This window comes from Cottoperca gobio, chromosome 4 (assembly GCF_900634415.1).
Source record: "Cottoperca gobio chromosome 4, fCotGob3.1, whole genome shotgun sequence".
Lineage (NCBI taxonomy): Eukaryota > Metazoa > Chordata > Actinopteri > Perciformes > Bovichtidae > Cottoperca > Cottoperca gobio.
Window position 1 is genome coordinate 11,808,579 of NC_041358.1, and position 20,945 is coordinate 11,829,523.

The 20,945-nt window shown below is 39.3% G+C and overlaps 1 protein-coding gene across 1 annotated transcript in view; it reads right to left on the bottom strand.

Annotated features, from left to right (window-relative positions):
* Positions 1-20,945, bottom strand: part of lrrc7 (leucine rich repeat containing 7) — a 73,882-nt gene that overhangs the window by 45,948 nt on the left and 6,989 nt on the right. The window contains 1 exon segment of the mRNA XM_029429196.1: positions 1,347-1,549. Within this exon segment, the coding sequence (XP_029285056.1) occupies positions 1,347-1,549 (203 nt within the window).

Below are 20,945 nucleotides of genomic sequence, written 5' to 3' on the forward strand. Positions count from 1 at the left end.
TTAATCACACACCCTTAAGGAGCTCTCCAACTCACTATTACATAAAGGCCAATCCCTCTGGCAGCCTCGACAGCTCTTATACAATCTTGGCACAATACACACATACACATACACATGCACACCAACATACACATGCAAATAGTCAAGGACTTTTGTCTATTAAATGAAAGTTTGGCCAGCCCTGTTAGACTGTCTCCATTCATGCAGGTTATATTTAGATATCTAATTCAACATCTCTGTCACTTAAACCAGAACATGATATCAATAAAATGAGACAGCCCTGTCCTCCTCTAAAGAGCACCTGTAATTCTCCTTGAAATATTGGAAGGGCAATTTGCCTCATTACTGCTCATGTGGGGATTTTCTGAATGTCCCGGGTGGTCTAGGAGGATGCCTCTCGCTGTTGTCTAATATGTGATGATATTTGTAACATGCCAGGAAAACAATATTGTAGGTCTTAGTCTCAAAACTCTTCAGATTAGAAGGCAAACTGTGCAGTATAAGTATAAGATAAATCAAAACTTCACAGCAGTTAAATATCTCAACAATTATTAAATGGACTGACTTGAAATGATGTACAGTCATGATCCACAGAATAAGAATCTTAATGACTTAATATGCCGATGATAGCATGTAAACACTAACATTAGCATTCAGTTCAAAGCATTGAGTAGCCTGAGGCTGACAGAGTACAATGATGCAAACTGCATTGTAGACTGATAAGCTAGATTGTCCTATATTGGCAACTGTACGGCTAAACTCTTTGTACCAGCATGGTGCCACCCTTAGGCCACACTTTACGCTTTCTTCACCAATAGTGGCAAAGATCTGAGAATAGCAAAGCTTAGTAGCACACTGTCATTTATTTAAATTAACATCCCTTGTGCCTCTTGTTGACTATAGTTTTTAGGGGCCTATATGTTCACATCAACATTTAACAAGAATAACATTTAACAAGAATAAAGTTCCACTTTTGTCAAATACCACAAAGCAATAACATACATTTGTGTCATAAGGTTTAAGTCCAAAAATGCATATGTGCTGTGCTTTCCACCAATAGGTCAAAACATAAAACAAATGTTCCTGCTCCCCAGAGCAAGGTGTGGAGCACACAGCTTAAAAAAATCAAAGTGGTCGAAGTCATAAGAAAGTGCAACACCTATTGGACCATGTATAGGTCTTCACAAAGACAGGATTTTGAATCCCATAGGGTTGACTAACCGGTCTTAGTCTATGTTCAACTAGTCAAGAAGTGGTTACACGTTATGTTTAGCGAGATGGACTTTGGAGGTAAAGGTTAGAGGCAAGTTACAGTAGAGAGGGGTCAACATATGCTTCAGAGTTACCTTGGGTAGTTCCTCAATCTGGTTGGCATCGAGGTAGAGCTCCTCCAGAGTTCTCTCGAAGCTGAATATTTCCTTGGGCACCTGTTGCAGGCTGCAGTGGGAATAATCCAACACTGAGATCACTTCCTCTTCACCACGGAAACAACGGCACGGCACCAGCCGGCCAATCAGCTTCCGCTTAGTTGTCATTTCCAGACACTGCACTATAAAGGCAAGAAGAGGAGAGGAGAGAGATGATGTTAGATTCATTTCAAACGGTCTCTCATGAACATCAACAAGACCATTGTTGGTGGGATAGCAGCAAGCACATGTTCAGGCTACATCACTAAAAGATTGATAGATTTGTTAAAGTGTCTGAAATAGCAAACTAGCATCAAACATGTTTCTTCTATTGAGCTGTCATTAACATCCATATGTGGGATCTTTTCTAAAATGTTATAAAATAACATTTTGATAATAACCATGTGACTTGTAATAATTATTGGTGACAGATTTCACTGCGTTTGATGAGTAATGCAATAAATAAATGCACACGTTTAAAAAATCAAACACCTACCACAAAAATGTTAATGTTCAGGGAAGATGTGTTCATTTAAGTATGACGGTGTAAAAATGACATTACATCAGTGTTATATTGACAGTTTGATTCGCTCTTCAGTAAACCCTTATCATCTCCATGAGTAATCAAACAGACATGTCATAGACTGACGACCGGTCACATCTTGCCATGAAAGTCAGGTTATGAAGGTAATGATTGGACGGAGTGAGCAAACAACTCTTTCGTCAACAACTTTCAGCTTAGTCAAAATACTAATCTTTACATTAACTCTTGTTTATGGTGTCTCATCTTTTTCTGATTGTAATCACCGTCATTGAATTTGTTGTCCAATAATGTTGTCATAGTTTCACAATTGCCTCTAGTAAAAACTTCAAATGCCAACTCTTGTCTTTGAATCAATTATATGAATCTTGCTTCATAGCTGTGTACAATACATGCATAGTAAGGGAAGAAGACATGCTATACATCGTTTCAAAATCCTAAAAATCCAATATTGCATTTAAAGTGTTTTGAAGAGAAGAGATGAGGGACTAAATCTGCAGTCCTCTCTGTGTGCAAGTAGAGGTTTGAGTTAATAAGACCTCTTCAGAAGCTTGAGTTATTAAAATAAAGTGGTAATTTTCCCAAGTTACAGAATGTTTAGTGCATAATAACCTGGCTGTATTATTATCCCTCCACTGCAGCTCAGCAAAGAACCGGGGGGAAACAAAAAGAGGGAATATGCAAAACAAAAAGGCCATAACTTTGGAAGAAACCCACTTGATTTGTTCAACTCAGAGTGCTGAAGCCTCATATTAGCTTCAAATAAACATTGAAATCCTTTTAATTGACCGCTAAGCAGGTGTAAAACCTAGGGCAGCTGGGTAATACAACCGTCACTCGCCAGCAGTTACAAGCTAAGGCTCAACTCCCTGTCACACACACACACACACACACACACACACACACACACACACACACACAAAGTCAGAGCCATATAATTATACTGAATCCTTTGTAATTCTGCGACAACATCACTCTGTCACTTTATTACACGACTCCCTTTAAAAATCCAGCAGTTGAATGGCATGAGTAGACTAACCACGGGTATTAAAATCTTCGAGTGAGGATTTATCATTTAGCTTTATCATTTCAAACCCAAACGCTCACTACACTCAATCAACTGACAAATAAAAACATTTTAATGCCAGCCCTTTCAAATAGGACAAAGAGTGATTTTTTTTTACAGTTATCTTGAATGCTGCCTCAATTTCCTGTTTGATCCGGATGAGCAGAAACCAGCTGTGGTGAGGAAAAATGGAGTATGAGCACAACAGGAGGTGAGAAGGAGACAGGGGGGAATCAAAAGGGGGGACAAGGAGGAGAAAAGGAGGGGAAGAACATGAAAATGAGGAGGTGTAGAAAAGAAGAGAAGGAGACTGTGAGGCTCAGAGATAAGACCTGCAGCTTTATCTGTCTATAAAGACACACATGTCCAACACAGTCTGACCAGATGAATCCAGAGGATAGACAGAGTGATCTTGAGCACTGTAAGGACACTATGTTATCTGCTCTCGTGTGTTGCCAGGCCAGTGAAATCTGATAAGACAGCAGATCCTCCAGGACTGTTTATCTTAAAAGGGTTGGACCATTAAAATCAATGCATCCTTATCCACAGTCACGCTCAAAGCGGGCGTAATGAGGCGAGCTGGGATTTACTGTTTGTCTCGAGTATGTGTATAAACCCAGCAGTTAGAACTGTTCATGGAGCTCACACCTTGGATCAGTGATTCTTGTCTAAAATTGCATGTTTACAGCAAAAAAGGTAATCCAGGGTTTGTTTAGTTACTGGGATTTCAACAATGAGGATTTCACAACTCAGATAAGCGTAAGAAATCTCAAAGCATTTCCTGTGTTTTCCTTTTCCCTCGTATGCCCGTACAATGGCAATGTGGTGGAATGAAAACTCAGCAAAAGATGCTGCAAAAGGGTTAAAACTATAGCTGGGAAATATGGTCAAATTATTTTATGTAAGCAAAACAACATGGTCAAAAACTCTTCAGTCTCAGTTAATACTTTTTTTTGTGTGTGTCAGCTATTTTTCTTTCTGTGTAAGAAATGAGTAAAGATCAGAGACCGATTAAGGTAGATTTGATAAAACTTTACAAGGAAAAGAGTGAAAGTAATAGATTTGGCACTTTAGGAAGACTAGGGAGTAGCCATGGATGCAAGGTTAGAAAATGGAGCAAGTACTTCAATTGTAGGAGTGGTACTGAAATAGTGGGCAAAGGATTCTGCCATTATTTTCATTTTGTAATTACGGTTTAAATTTTTGAGGTCTCAAGGTCAAGATTTTAGTTAAAAAGTAAATATAGTGTAAATATTGACTTTACATTGTATGTGTTGTATTTAAAGTGTCATATATTTCTCCTGCGTGGTCACATACATTACTGATGGATTGTTACGGTATAAAGAAACAGGAAGCAACCTTTGTTATTCTCTATTTATTATACCATTGTTCGCAATAAAATAACAGAATCACAGATACTAATGGCATCAAATTGTAAAGTGTTGAAGTTTTGTTGAATTTACTTGCTGATGATTTATTGGAGTTAGACCCTGTTACCACTCTACCTGTTCAAATACTGTATAATTAGTCATTTAATAAATTCATCTCTACCTAAAACACACGTTGTTGTGTGGATGTGCTAACCAAAGATGGTCACGGATATAGTATAAAATCTAATATTTTTATATAACTTGGACTATAAGCTGCAACAGCCGTCAACATCTTAATGTGATGACAACTTCCAGGCCTGGAGCAGAATACACATTTACAGGTGAAGACATCCTGCTGCTCTGCGCAACATCCTCTGCACAAAAGATGGGTGAATGGAAACTAAGTGACACAAGATACAACTCTCCTCTCAAATGTTTGGTTTGGGTGCGGCCATACAATCAGCAAACGTCACACGTCAGATGACACACTCCATCATAGTTACACGGCCGAAGTAACATCAGGGATCTTCTTATTGGCTCAGATAGCAGGCAGTCTGAGTGCTAAGTTGGCTGAAAGCTGCATGACTACCAAGGGTGTGAAATCAGTTTGATGCTTGCTGTATCCTCTAATCAACCACTTGGCATCCCAGCCAAGAGCCAGGTGGCCCAGCAACACTGACCAGAGCTGCTATGACCTTTTTAGTAGATCTCTACTACAGATTAAAGTGTGTATTAATCTTTTTATTTTCTTTCTGATAGCCTTTGTCTTTTTGTTTTATTAAATGTGTGGCTTTGCTTGATCTTTGTTTCTTTTCCTTGAGTAATCACAGCCATAAAGTCTATTTATTTCTGTCCACAGACTGACATGATGACTAATCACACACAAGCAACAACTTGTTTTTCACACTGACGCAGTACCTTCGAATAATTACAGACTGTCTTCAGGACCTCCAAAATGACCGAATAAAAAAACTGATAAGTGTTAAAATTCTGGTTTTATTTGCTACTGATACTGCAGCTGCTTGATTAAACACTTATAGTCTATTGATGTAACAGCTTACGCAGGCAAAGACAGGCTAGACAAAAAATAACAGGTTTATTTGTCAAGAGAGAAGAGTTGATGATACCAAATATAATTAGGCAATGACAGAAGGGACAATAACAAATATTAAGAGCAAATGGGAGGTTGTTTACATGGGCATCGATGAGTGCCGGTTGTGGGCTGTCACCTTCAGGACTCCTTCAGAGGCTGATTCTACACCAGGAAGAGCCCAGAATATGGACAAAGAAGGTGCACGAAATAAATGCACAGAACAGGGAGGATGTAGTGCTGCTCAGACTAGAGCGTTACCTTGAATCTATGGATTATATTTCAAAAGATAAATATGATACAAATCAAGATGACTAATTTAACACAATACACCATAATTTAGGGTTTGAAAATCATAATGTTGAAAATACTTTCTTTTGTTTTGTTTTTTGCGTGTGCTCTGGTTCGACCCTGTCTGAATGAATGAATGTAAGAAGTGTAGTATGTCCTCCTCTGACTCCCAGAGAGTAAAAAAAAAAAGGTAGGGAGAGCGTCGACACCAATAGGGTGAAACTAGGAAGTGAGCGTGGTTGGCTGTGTTGGCTCTCACTGCTGCTATGGAAACAGCATGACAGAGCAGACTGACTCTGCAGAGACAACGCTACATGTGCAAGCTCACACACACACACCTGTCCACACACGCTACACACACACACACACATGCACACAGTGTAGCACTAATGCCCATGAAAAGGTTCCCCTTGGGGACAATAAAGAACATCTTATCTTATCTTACACACTAACCAGCAGAGATTTAATAAGTATTCAGATTATTTGCTTTTCTACAATTAGTAATACCACAATGTCAAAATACAAGTAAAATACATGCATTCAAAATCCTACCCAGGCAAAAGTACAAAAGTATTATCAACTAATTATTACACTAACAAAGTAACAAAAGCAAAAATGCTAATTTCATAGGATAATTGTAAATGGTATATTTATGTGTGAGCAGCAGTTGGTTTGAGTCGGTGACTTTGCAGTTTAATATGACAATGTATTATAATAAAGAACTTTCTGTCAGTAATGGAGTGTTTTAAGATCTTATTTTGTGCAGTAAAACAATTTCCAACGTGTTTTTAATTTAAAATCGTGGGTACGTGGGTCTGTATCTTGAAAAAAGAAAGAACAAGATGTGTTGAGAAAATAAAATAATAAAAGTTTTAGTAATTTCTTGGAACAAGTTCATTTGCATTGAAAGCAGTTGAAACACAGACAGCTTTTAAAAAATATATTATCTGAAGGATTTAATTCCAGACAAAAATCTAGAATTAGATTTCTTTCACTAAATAATGCATCTGGTTTTAGAAGATGAATATATTCTGTGTGTAAACAGATAACCTACAAAATATGCAAAGTACTTAATAGGGGTGTAAAAATATATTGATATAGTATTGCAATATTATGTTATCTGATACTGTATTGATTCTCAAAAGAAACACTATCGATTTGCATTTATTTTTATCTATTTAACCTTCATTTAGACAGATAATCCCATTAAAACAAAAATACAGTGTGTATATACATTAATATGTATATATGTATACATTTATATGCTACACGGTGTATTTTAAAAATGTATTTACTTAATTTGTAATTAACCTAAAGAATCCTGTAATCCTATCCTTTACTGATGTAGGTAAATGTTCATTCCTTTGCTCAGATTGCACAGAAAGCAGTGCTATCACGTTGGATGTTACTGGGACTGTGGCACATGCAGGTCCCACTGTTCTGATTGCAAACAATGTTTAACTTAGTGTGTTATTTATACTATGACAGTTTTACAAATATTAGATTTTATTTTATTGTAATGTGTCGCCTTGCTTACAGTATCGTAACCTCTGTATCATGATACATATAGTATTGCTAGATTATTGTGAATACACAGCCCTAGTAATTAGTAATTATATAAATGTAGTGGAGTAAAAAGTACAATATAGAGTAGAGGATGTGTAAAGTATCGTATTAAAGTAAAGTACTTGAGTAAATTAACTCAGTTACTTTGCACGACTGGTGTCGTGGCTCTTCCTGAACTTCCCCTCATGTGGAAGCTTTTCTTTTCTTCTATCTGCTCTTAATTGTTTGTGCGTGTGTGTGTTTGTGTTCCTCCTACAGCAGCACGAGAGGGTGAACTCCCCGGGGTCCCATGACAGCCATCACTTCACGTGCAGCCTTGCCTTCCCCATAGTAACCGCTGCCATAGAGACCGTCTCCCAGGAGCTGGGTGTATTTTTACTCTCTCTCTCTCTCTCTCTCTGTCATAAAACAGAACATGCTGCACTCAGTGGGCGATCGCTCCACATTAGGCGATGCTTTTCATAGACTCAAATGTATCTGACACTGGAAAAAGAGCTTTTTAGAACAGCTTATCTCTTTCTGACTTTTTTTGTGTAGAGGTGTGAATGCTGCACTCTACCGAAGTCACCCCAGGTTGCTGCACTCTCTCACTATTAAACGGTCACACACTGTCACGCAAATGTGAAACACTGAATCACATAACATGTCCTCACACATTTAGACCAATGAAATACCATTTACAGACACATGCACGCAGACTCATTTAGGTCACGATTACTTTGAAACGGTGAGAGAAAATGGAAGATACTGTTTCACATCCCAGTGCACATTGTCAAGTAAATCCTTGAGCAGTGTTTCAATCTGTGTGTGTGTGTGTGTGTGGTGTGTGCGTGTGCGTGTGTGTGTGTGCGTGTGCATGTGTGTGCGTGTGTGTGTGTGTGTGTGTGTGTGGGTGTGTGCGTGTGTGTGTGTGTGTGTGTGTGTGTGTGTGTGTGTTTGTGTGCGTGTGCGTGTGTGTGTGTGCGTGTGTGTGTGTGTGTGTGTGTGTGTGTGTGTGTGTGTGTGTGTGTGTGTGTGTGTGTGAGAGACTGTGTATGTGGGAGGCAGTCAGCTAAGTAGCAGCCAGGAACAGCTTGTTCTGTGTTTTTTTTTTTACAATAATTAAATAAACAGCAGTTACCTGCACAAGCATACAAGACACACAGTTATTTGTCTTTTGTTCTGAGCCAGGATCATTTCTACACTTCCCGTTTGAAAAGCCAGGCTTTTACTAACAAGCAGAAATATACTATATTGGTGTTGTGAGGAGTCATTTTACATGCAATGCGGAACGATCAGAAAATAACGTTATTGAGATTTGAAGCACAAGTGCATCTCGAGGGGATTGAAGGATATTGATGTTGCACTTTAAGTTTGACATTCTGGGTATCTTGTAGCCCCACAGCTAATGCAACCTGGGATATCATGCAGCCACACATCACATTAACAAGTAATAAGCACATAAAGTTGATTAATTTGTTGGTTTTGAGTGCGTCTTTGTGCATTCTTAATATGCCATCTGCTAAAACTATAAAATTAATGTACTTACATGCAGGTGTAGCAAGATCTGGCTAATAATCCATCTATCACCTAGCCTGTACCCATCTCTCCTGCTCATGGTCACAGGGGGGCTATCACACCCTGGACATGTCAGCAGTCTATCACAGTGCTTACATATAGATTGAACAATTCACACCTACGGGCACCAGTTCCCCGATGAACTAGAGCTACAACCATTTGTCAGTTAATTGATTAGTCGATTGACAGAAAATAAATGAGCAACTATTGTGATAATCATCATCGTTTAGAGCAACTTTCTCAAGTTCGAGTTTCTCAAATGTTTGCTGTTTAAGAAAATTAAATGTAATGTTCTATGACTGTAAACTGAATGTCTTTGGTCTTTAGACGGTTGCTTGGACAAAAAAAACACATTTGAAGAAGTCACAGTGGATTCTAAAAAATTGTAATGAACATTGTTCACCAATTTTGACATTATAAACATTATAAAGCTAACGATTAATTAGAAAAAATTGATAATCGATACCAATACAGACACGTGGACAACATGCAAAACAACACACAGGAAGGCCCCAGCCAGCAGGGGGTTTCGAACCCAAGACCCTCTTGCTGTGAGACGATGACTGTTCATTTCATATGTGATGTAAGCGAGTTGCCTTTCAAAGCACTGTGGCATAGCGGACGGGACTGATCAGTGATGTGAAAAAAAGTCGATGGTTCATAAATGCTAACTTTATCCAAATGAGGACATTTGCCGGGAGGCTTTGTAGTTATTTGCCACAAATGTCATGCAGTGGTGGAACAGGAAGTTTAGTCTTTACCGGGCATCGATTAATATGGAGGGAATCTCTCTTTTGTAAATTCTCAGTGAAATTTGACCCCGTACGCATAACCGTCCACCTCCAACCTTTTTTCGAAGAGTGTTTGCAGCTGTATAGCAATGCCATGCCACATATGCTACTGAAGAAATTACTCACAACAATTAAGAGCCATCACGGTCAGGAAAACATAACCAAGTGTCGTTTTAAGTATTTGAACAAACGACCAATGCTTTCTTTTCTGTGAAAACATACTGGTCTGGGGCGTTTTCACATTCGCAGCCAGTTCAATCTGTCTGCCACAGTGGCTCCAGGTGGCACGTCCATAGAACTCAATGACCCCTTACATCGCTGACACTAAAAATAACAATTGACCAACACAACAAAACACAGCACAGCTGACAAGTTCACCTGCACACAAAATGTGGGAATCAATTCTGCTCAGATGCACGAATGAACAAACACACAAAAGTACCAAATAGGTCAAACCATTGTTACCTAAACTGAGACTCCAGCCACAGAATGACCTGAGAAAAGATGTTTCCCATGTTTCACTCTGTACTGGAGTGTAAAGGACCTGACTGCATTCAGTGACAAATACCAACAATTGACAGACAGAAAGTTAAACAGACAAACAGTGGGATGTATAAATAGTACGCAATAGAGAGAAATAAACAAGCAGGCAAATGAGAAAGGCAGCGTGACAGAGAGTCGTGCTGTCAGACACGAGCATTTCTGGGTTACTGCAGTCATTTTCCAACATACAGCACAGTATTTCCATATGTAAGCTATAAGGAGTATTTCTAAAAGGATAAGTTGATTATTAAATAAGCTTTTCAGTCCTAAATGTGAGTATTTGCTGCTTTTTCTTCTGTAATATATAATTGTAAATTGAATATATTTAGGTTCTGCTGACATGGTGAGAGAGAAGTTCATCCCTGAATCAAATCCGGGATGGTTACATGGTATGCTTTTTAACCACTAGCTGTCATGTGATGGGTAATTTTCTCAATTGTTCTCCACCAGAGGATCCCAACCTCAATAAAGCAAGATTAATCTGAGGGGTCACAAGATGATAAAGAGAGGAAAGCAGCTTGTTCATCTGCTCATTACCGGTAGACTTCTGCAACAGATGATAAGGGGTTGCAAGTAAACATTTGTATGGGTCACATGCCAAAAAGGTTAAGATTAGCATTTCAGTATTATGAAGATTAACTGTATAGAAATGCATGTGCAGTTCATTCATTTACGCTTTAAAAGGAAAACATTAACAAGAACTAAAATTAATTTTATTTTAATTAAATACATTTATTATTTAAAGGTATATTTCCAATGTGTTACAACTTGAATCTTTTAAACCAGAAGTTCTAAACCTTTCTTCAGTGTGTAGTTCAGGCCCCTCGTTACGTTTCTCTGAGTCGTTTGCAGTTCTGCAGTGATTTACCCTCTAAAGATGGTTTTATTTAAATAACTGTATATAATACATGTAAAAGTATCCAATACTTCACAAAAAACTAAGATTAGAGAAAGGAAAAAAATATATATACATTTTTTTCTATCAAATTAAGTTTTTCTTTTTTTCATCTCACGACCCTTCACGATTTATCTTGCGGCCCTTGGGAGGGGCCCGACCCCTAGGTTTGGAACCATTGAGTAAACTACCAAACAGCATACAATAGTTACACTAGTAGCTAAATTACCTGATTATGTCCAGCTGTCTGATCTCTAGCTGAGACAGATAAATCTTCTGTACTTTAATTATTTTTACTTATAATGCAGTACTTTTACATTAATGTAAAGTAAAGCAAACAAGTGTTAAAGTAAAAGTGATGTCATTATGAACAGAAATTCAACTGGCTGTTCACAAACTTTTTCAGACCGACTTATTTGGTTTTCCATCTCAAGGCCTCACTGGTCCAACTGTTCCTCAGTTTATGTGAAGCTCACAGAGGAAAGACTTTATTTGAGTCTCTCCTTCTGCCATGTCTCACTTTCTCTCTCTCTCTCTCCCCCGTTTCCAGGCCAGTCATTTATTTGTTCTCCTCTTTGTGCTCAGTGGCCCAGTTCAGCCTGAGACGCCCAGGCACATCTCTTTATTCCGTCTTTTCCCTTTCAGACTCTCTCTCTCTCTCTCTCTCTCGCTCGCTCTCTCTCCTCTCTCTCTCTCTCTCTCTCTCTCTCTCTCTCTCTTATCTCTCTTTCTCTCTCTCTGACTCTCTCTCTCTCTCTCTCTCTCTCTCTTTCTCTCTTTATCTCTCTTTCTTTCTCTCTGACTCTCTCTCTCACTCTCTTTCTCTCTCTCTCTCTCTCTGACTCTCTCTCTCTCTCTCTTTCTCTCTTTATCTCTCTTTCTTTCTCTCTGACTCTCTCTCTCTCTCTCTCTCTCTGTCTCTCTCTTTCTCTCTCTTTCTTTCTCTCTGACTCTCTCTCTCTCTCACTCTCTCTCTCTCTCTCTCTCTCTCTCTCTCTCTCTCTCTCTCTCTCTCTCTCTCTCTCTCTCTCTGTCCGTCTGTCTTTAACTTTTTTCTCCTCCTCATCCCACCCCCTACCAAGAGACAGAAAGGGAAGCCATCTTAAATCGAGTACTTTTTTGTTTCCTCTCTACGGGAGCCTCTTGAGCTAAATCTATTTTTAAATTCCAGGAGGTGATTCACTGGAAAGATAAACTTATCATCTTGTGTTTGAGAACGAAAAAACCTCTACAGACTGTGTTCTCCGGTCTCAACCATCAGCATGCCTGGAGAGAAAGTCAACGATAAGTTTACTTGCCATTTTGCAAAACTAAAGTTTGTCTTTTCACAGAGACAAACTCCTTAACCATGACACGTAATCCTCTTTAGGGCTGTTCAACAACATAAATCAGATGTCATGTTCAAAAAAAAATAAAAAATCTTAAGTGTGCTACTTTCTTATATTACTATTAGAAAATATTACTATGTTACTGATAGTAGATTGTTGATTATAATGCATACGTGTGCAACACATTTAATTGTGTCAATTCTTCTTTAGATGTTAAACATTCCTTTATTCCACCGTGACCTCTAAGGAAGATAGTTTACTAAAATAAAATATAAAAATAAACCTTTATAGTTTAATTAATCCGTTTCTCTAATTGTCCCAACTAGGACAAACTGTCAAACTTCAAGTATACAGTCTCAGAAAATGTGGAAAAGTTTGGAGAACGTAGATTTAGAGATTGTACAGATTTGTTCTGCACACAGGGCTAAGCAAATAATATATATTTATCTCCATCCGCTAATGCAGTACTCTATTCTAAATGTTAAATTGACTACGCTTATGTTGGAAATTAAACCAGCAACTCCCTGGTTGTCTGAGTGAAGTCAGATGTGACCGAGACAGATGTTCTAGATAATAAGGCTGAGAAACACTACCAAATATGTACAGTAGATGTTTCCCCGCTGCACCACAATCGTCAGTGTCATGCAGCAAAAGGTTTCAGGTTTTTGTGTGAAGACAAAGCACAATCTCACATACACCCTCTTAAGTATATGTGTTGATCACACAAACACCTTCTGAAAAAGATAACGTCAGTAATGAAAATAATTTACTGTTGCTTTAAATCCACTACTCACATTGTTCATTTGCACCAAACATGGTTGAGAATACATTATCATCGTAGGCAAGGGGACTGTGATTACCATGTTGACTAATCTGACACGGAGGACGGACAAAGAGGATTTAAAATTGACTCTTGATGTCAATGTCAGTCTGTAAGAGTGTATTTCTGTGTGGGCATTTGTGTGTGTTTGTGTGTGATGTAGTTATTTGAGGTCACCTTGCCATGCTGGTGTCCCAGCAGCTAACAGCTCAGAGCCCGGAGGAGAGAAAAGCGAAAAGAAGACACACACACACACACACACGCACACACACACACACACACACACACACACACACAAACACACACACACACACGTCTACTATTACAGTGTCATGTCTTACAGCTTTTGACCTAGAAGCTTTGAACTATTCATAGATCATAAGAACAGAGTGACACTTGTCACTAAAAGTTTTAGGCTAATTTGATTTAACATTTGGAAGACTGAATATCAACCCTCTGTCCTCGAGCTGTAACATACGAAATACTAGTACATGTTAGGCTTGTTACCGGTCTTACATCGGTTATATTACTTGCCCACTGCCTCCACCGTTGTTTTGCGTCTGCTCTTCTTTTATAGAAATAAAATCTATTTTGTTTATTTTCCAGGAAAGTCATTTTTTATCAAATAAAAACCTCTTAGGGAAGTATTTTACAAATTAGTCAGACAACAGACATCACAATTATAAACTGAAAGTGTCTGCTCCGTACCGCAGCAGCAGAGGAGCATGAGTCAGTTTTCACTCTCAGAGTTGACCGACAAGACGATGGAGGAAGGTGGAAACCTGCTGCCGCACAGCGAAAGCTCCACCAGGGAGGCTGGTCGATCAATGAAAGCGTCATCAAAGTAGATATTTCTCTGTAAAATGCCTGGTGTAATAGGTAACACTAACTTTCCAAATCATGTTGATGCAAATATAATAATTGGTACATTTGCAGGAATGTAGCACAACATGGAAGTGAAAGCAGTGCTCTGTTTATTTAAATGTTATCAATACAAATATTTTGTGCCTAAAATCAATGAATAACCGTGATTGTCATGCAAAGAGCAAAGTGCTCCACTCTCTTCACCAGCTAGTCGGTCTACCATTTGGTGCTGGGCAGGTTGCGTACAGTGGGTTCTAAGAGCTTTTATTTCTCTGAAAACAGTCAATTATGTTGATAAAAGCGATGAGAGCAAACCAAAACAGTAAAGTTGTGGCCCCTAAAACATAGACAACGAGCTGAAAGACTCTATAAAGCTGCAGAGTTGGGTAATAACTGTTTATGGACCCTTACCCTAAACTTAACCTAGTCACCATTTTAAATGTAATCTTTAAACCCTAAAACAAACACTTAACCTGTAATTTTTACTGAGCCACAACGTGATGAATACAGAGCACACGGCGTCCTGATTGTAAGAGAATGTTTCACCTTCACCTGAAAAACTCTCTCTGTACACACTGTGAGACCTGCTGCTATCTGGAACAACCTCTCTATCTTTCTGTCATCCCTCCCTCTCTCTCTCTCGCTCTCTCTCTCTTTGGCCAGGAGTCAATCTCTCTTTTTTACTGCCAGCTGATTGCTGTGCATGACTGTCTGGATCTCTATTCATGCGTTCGCTCCATCCATCACCTGCTGCTGCCTCTGTCTCCCCTCTCTTCTCCCCTCTCTGCCTCTCTTCTAAATAAAAACAGTTAATATACTGTGGCTTTTCATCTCTGCATTGATATCTTTCAGCTTATGCTTTGCTCATGGCAGGTCAGGTTAGCTGTCTTGCACAATGTCCCTTTAACACTGAAGCACACTGTCTGCTGCAGGAATTGAACCTGTGACCTTTCAGTTGGAAGACAATATCTCCTAAAAACTAACTCTGCTAGTATGAAGGGTTTTCAATTATTTTCTCACACTGCACGACAGCCTTCATTTGCATTAACACCCTTTAGTAAGTTTTTATCCCTAAAGCTTTCCTTAGCAGACCATGGAAATTGCACTTTGAGCAGTTGCCATGGTAACCGGGGACTCAATTGCCCAAAATTACCATAAAACACTAACTAAAAACCCCTGGCTAAGAGCACCATTTTGACAGTGCTGCTAAACCAGGCCCTCGTGTGAGGACAATGGACTGGGAATGGAATGGAACACCAACTGCGTAAAAATGTTTTAAATTCTATGGCCTGAATGTAAACGTACTGTATCCGAGTGTGTGTTACAATGTGCGTGGTGAACTATGTGAGTCTAAAGCGGGGCGTTCTGAGGTGCCATGTTTTGGACTTTGTGTGCTGGAGTTTTTTGACTGACTTGGGAAGTTTGAGAGCGTTTTAACAGAGTACACACATTTCAGAGTTACTGGCATCAGCATTAGCAGCAGTGTTGTATTATAGCACACAGTTAACGTTTCATATGGACAGAAGTAGTGGTCAGTAGCTGGGATGTCAGAAAATGTCCTAAAAAATCGCTGCTTTTCTGCAGCATTGACGGAGAAATAGGACGATCAGGGTGGTGTCCTGGTGGCTAGATGCTGAAAATGTAATCACATCATCTGAACTCCAGTCAGGGATCTTTGTTGCCCATCATCTTTCCTCTTAGCAACTTTTCTGTCATCTGTCTGCCATCACTATCAAATGAAAGCAAAAATGCCTAAAAGAAAATAGTTTGAAAAGAAAGAAAATCAACAGGACAAAGGCGAATCCTGTCAACTTGATTCACGACACATGTCAAGATGTGGCGTCATGCCGTCGGTGCGTGTTGCCCTTTAGACCCTATCTCTTTTCACACACTCTGGTGATCATTTAACCGGGTACAAGTGTCCTTGAGATGTATTTTTCACAAGTTTGTTGTTTGCGGTTTCCAAAGACATAATACTAACTGACTGAGTTATCTGATCTAACATCCAGGGCTGCTTTACTGGAAAAACCTACAGCATAATGATCTTAACGATATGGGAAGGCCTTCGAGCTCTGGCTTCTCATGTGTCCACTACTGATGCTGCTAGACATTAGTAACGAAACATTGATATGGATCGATGTATCAAATCAATAATCGAACGATCCAATATCATCGATGCAAAGTGAAAACAACGATTCACATCGGCATCTTTAAGACACGCCTTTATTTTAAAATTCTCATGGCACGTCTGTGCGACCATTGCCGTCCAAGCGCACATCTTTGCTAAACATTTAAACAGCGCCTAAAACAAGAGAAATGTGGCACAACAGATCTATTTCTATTTTTTTTTTTTTAATAGGTTGTTTTTCATATAAATGTCTTGAAGAACCCAGTTACAAAATTGTCAAATCATATTTTAGTTGCTTTTTTAACAAGGATTGTGTTAAATGGTCTTATGATATCGTCTCATATTGACTGCTGGAGTGAATCAAAATCGAAATCTTATCATGACAGACTTTGTGATATCAGTAAATATCGTATAGTTGTCCAAGGAATCCATATGATATTGTACCGTGATGAAACTTAGGATTTAAACCCCTGCTAGATGTACGGTCTCACCTGACTAACAATAAACAACGGACACACATCTGTCTGGGTGGAACTCACACATGTCTCTGCACATGGGCAACAATTATTCGGTTTGTAAGTACACTGCACTGCAAGTACAAATGAATCTTCACACCTGCAGAATGAAAAAAAAAACACTGATTCACCTGACCTCACGGCTACACCACTTGTCCGATTCTGATGAATGCTGGGAAGTTGCAGAGCTGATGCATCATCATCTCAGAATAATGTTTTCATCACCACATCAGCAGCAGTCACCAGCAGCTATCATCAGTACCAACAGACCACAGACACCCTCCCTGTCTGGACGGAGAGAGAGACAGTAGGAGAAGAGTCAGAGCGAGGAGGCAGCTCCATGACAACACGCTGGTGTTAAGCTCACTAGTCACGACACAAAGGCGCTCTGGAAAATGTTTTAACACGATGCCATCTCCACGTCACGCCACGCGAGTCAGTCAAGGGTGAGACTCTTCACTCCCACATACCTGGGCACCGACGAAACTTCACCATCACGATTCAACGAAGGAACACAAATCATGTATTGTCCCCGTCGAACACTTTTTCAAACTAATGAGGGATAAAGTTTTTGTTACTGCATGAACATTTAACTTTACTTCTGAACTTTCACACGTTAGCTTGCAACTGTTTTCGTATACACAAAGGAACAATACGTCATTGCCACAAACGCATCACACCATCTGTACTTGCTATGTATCACTACCCCACACCATTACCTCTCTGTTTCCTCTCTCTGATGCTCGAAACGTCCTTATATATGATTCAGATGATTTGAAACCTTCATAACTGTATAGCAGTTCCTTTGTTGGGAAGATATAAGCAGTCTGAGGTCGGTTAGATACAGCGATAAAATATAACCTTATTGTATTAAAGACTTTAAGATTCATGCTTTTGTTGGAAATCTTTCCGATACAAGCTCCCAATGTATTCAAGACACTATGTGTCCTCAAAAATCCATCTTTTTGTGTGTACATTCATTTAATCTATAATCTATTTCTATGCCATTCTCTATCGCAGGAAAAACCCTCTTTAGCTGAACTCGAAACACAGATCACATCAGATCACTCATTGAAAAAGATCTACTGTAGGTGCACATTTCAACAGGCATAATTTAATTGCTAATGAGCCCTGCAGACTGCATATTCATCCTACAGCTGCCATGTATGCAGTCCACAGGACACCTATAGAGCCCATAAGACCTGTGGGAGCTGGCCTACATATACTGATATATACTAGCCATTGAGAGAGAGAGAGAGAGAGAGAGAGAGAGAGAGAGAGAGAGAGAGAGAGAGAGAGAGAGAGAGAGAGAGAGACAGAGAGAGAGAGAGAGAGAGAGAGGAGATAAAACAGAGAAGGCAAGAAAAAGTGGCGAAGAAGAGGAAGTCAATGATCACACACACACACACACACACACACACACACACACACACACACACAAACACACACAGATGAGTAAATTGATCAAAGGAAAACATTTTCAGAGGTGCAAACAATGTGTTGTAACTTGAAAAGTCATAGTCAGCAATTCATCCTCTCTCTCTAGCCCTGTCTCACATACTCACACCACACACACACACACACACACACACACACACAACACACACACACACAAGCAATTTATAAAGTCTTATGCAGCTCTACACACTCATGAATGGGCACAGTATGCTGCACACAACCACACACACACATACCAACACACACGCACTGGTCTATTGTCTCACGTGTCGTGGAGTGGTCTATTAACATTCTCCACACTTCGTTGACTACAGTGACCCGGGGGACTTTGCTCTCAAATGTAAAGAAAAAGTACTGTCAAACTAAATCATCGCACCACATCTCATCCCAGAGATTTACTCTTGATTGGAAGAAAATCATTTGATGGAGCATCAATCAAATACGGTTAACTGAGAGTTTCTGTAATATTGTTCTTAATGTCCTAGTACTGACTGGTTTTGTACTAAGCTCTATGGCACATTTGCTGATATTTTACGCTAACAAACAAAGCCAAAGAGCGATGAGTTGTGCTAAAAATATATATGTATCATCATAGAGCATTATCTCCTTTTGTTGTTTCAACATAAAAATTGAAACCGTCTGACATTAAAAAACAACAGCAGAACATTTTCCAGCAGACACTTTGTAAAAAAAAAAAAAAGAACTCTACTACTGTTTGACTAAAGGTGAGGCATTTCTTCTTTTTCTGGCTGTCCTGGCTGTCAACGCATCCATTACTGACTACTACTTAAGAAAGTGGTGGACACAGAATTTCCTTCCCCTGAGCCTAAAAGGAAGTGGCATCATGCCAAGTCACCATTTCCTCTTTTGATCCTGGTGGGAGCAGCTCAGTTTGAGCAAAAGTAGATGACCCTAATCTCGCTCCTCGTCATACACAGAGCAGTTGTGGACTACCACTGCCCGCTAGCCACAATCTGTTATGACTGCAATTTTTTTGTCACAGTAAAACAAACAGACTAATATAATGACATAACAAAATTTTAAGTGTATCAAAGTCTGACATGTCTCATTCCTCTGTGCCATAAAGCTCCAGAGTTTATGTAATACCAAAATGTATTAAAAACACATCAATGAGCCACACTGTTACACTGGGTGACATGTTCCTTCATTGACATGAACACACACACTGTAGTTCATTTTGAGCTGCTCCCACATACAGCAAGCTGTCAGAAATCCACTCACTCGTGTATCAAATCTGAGAAAACAACCTCCAATCAGTCATTTAAAAAATAAAATAAAGTCCTGTACTTATGTACAATTTTATGGCACTTTACTTCACTTGTGTATTTCCATTATATGTTACTTCATACTTCTAGTCCACTACATGCTATTTGACAGTTGTAGTTATAGTTACTTATAGTTATACTTATACTTATAGTATCTAAAGTAATTTAAATGAGCCCCAATAATGTTATGAAGACATTAATGCATCTATAATCAATAATATATTAACCTAATATAATATACATTATTCTGAAAGGGGCCATTTTGCACAATGAGTCATTTTATTTTGGTACTATTTTGATGGTAATACTTTTATCCGAGTCAGGATGAGTTGGGACTGAGAGCCACAGACAGGCTGCTGGGGTCGCAAAGTTTTGAGAGATGCCAGACATCTCCTAAAGAACATAAACATTTAAACATGGAGAGATGGTGGTTACAGAGGGAAAAGATGTCTTATTGAGATGATAAAATGCCAAAGAGCAGCGAACCCCAGCGTACTCAGAGACAAGCCATCTCTCAGTCTCTTCCTGTCTGATAGCCAATGATAGCTGAGCCGAGACAGACAGAGCAGGACAGGAGGCAGATGCTGTCGATTTAGAGAGATTACTCCCATATACCCATTCTTCTTCTCTGCCTTTTAGTCTCACTCGGCTCTTCTGCTTTTTAAGTTTTTTGTGAGTCACAATTATCCCGAAACGCTACTGATTCTACTGAATAACAAACGCATTGAAATCACATGTGCTTTCATTCCAGCTCATCTGTGCTCTTTCATTAATGGAGGCCGTGGTTATTTTTTGCTACAATGAAAAGGACATTATTAATAGACTCAATAGGTTACAATTACCTGCATGATAAAAGCTGTGAGTCTGAGATGGATGAGAGGATGTTAAAGACTCTAATAGAAGCCTTAGGGTCGCTCTCTGTCTCCGTCTCACTCACATTCAAACATCTTGACATACTCGGAGATGTCTAACTACGACCTCAGACCAGAGGCTGCCCGGGCCTTTGTTTCATTAAGAGACTGGGTCGCCCACGGCAACACGTGGACCAACCAGCACAGGATGCAGGCAGACCCGCCTCCTCCTCCTGTCTCCTGGGAGACTGTCACACTGTACATCCCATTTCCAGGAATTGCTGGATCAGTTTGGACATGGCACAAGTCAACAATGTCATATGTACATCAGAAGTAGTGCTGACGTTTTACCCTAGGGGGTCCGCGGAGGTACTGTATTTGGTTGATTAGAATTTTTTATTTTTTTATTTTTATTAACTGGTACTTTTTTTTACCAATTTTTTTTCCACAAACTTAAATGTCTTTTAATACACATTAACATGAATCCAACATATTGTAGCGAACGGATAACTGCAGTCAGAAGACGTTATCTTTCAGTCAGCAATGCACACATTCAGTATTAATTGAATAGCTTAGTAT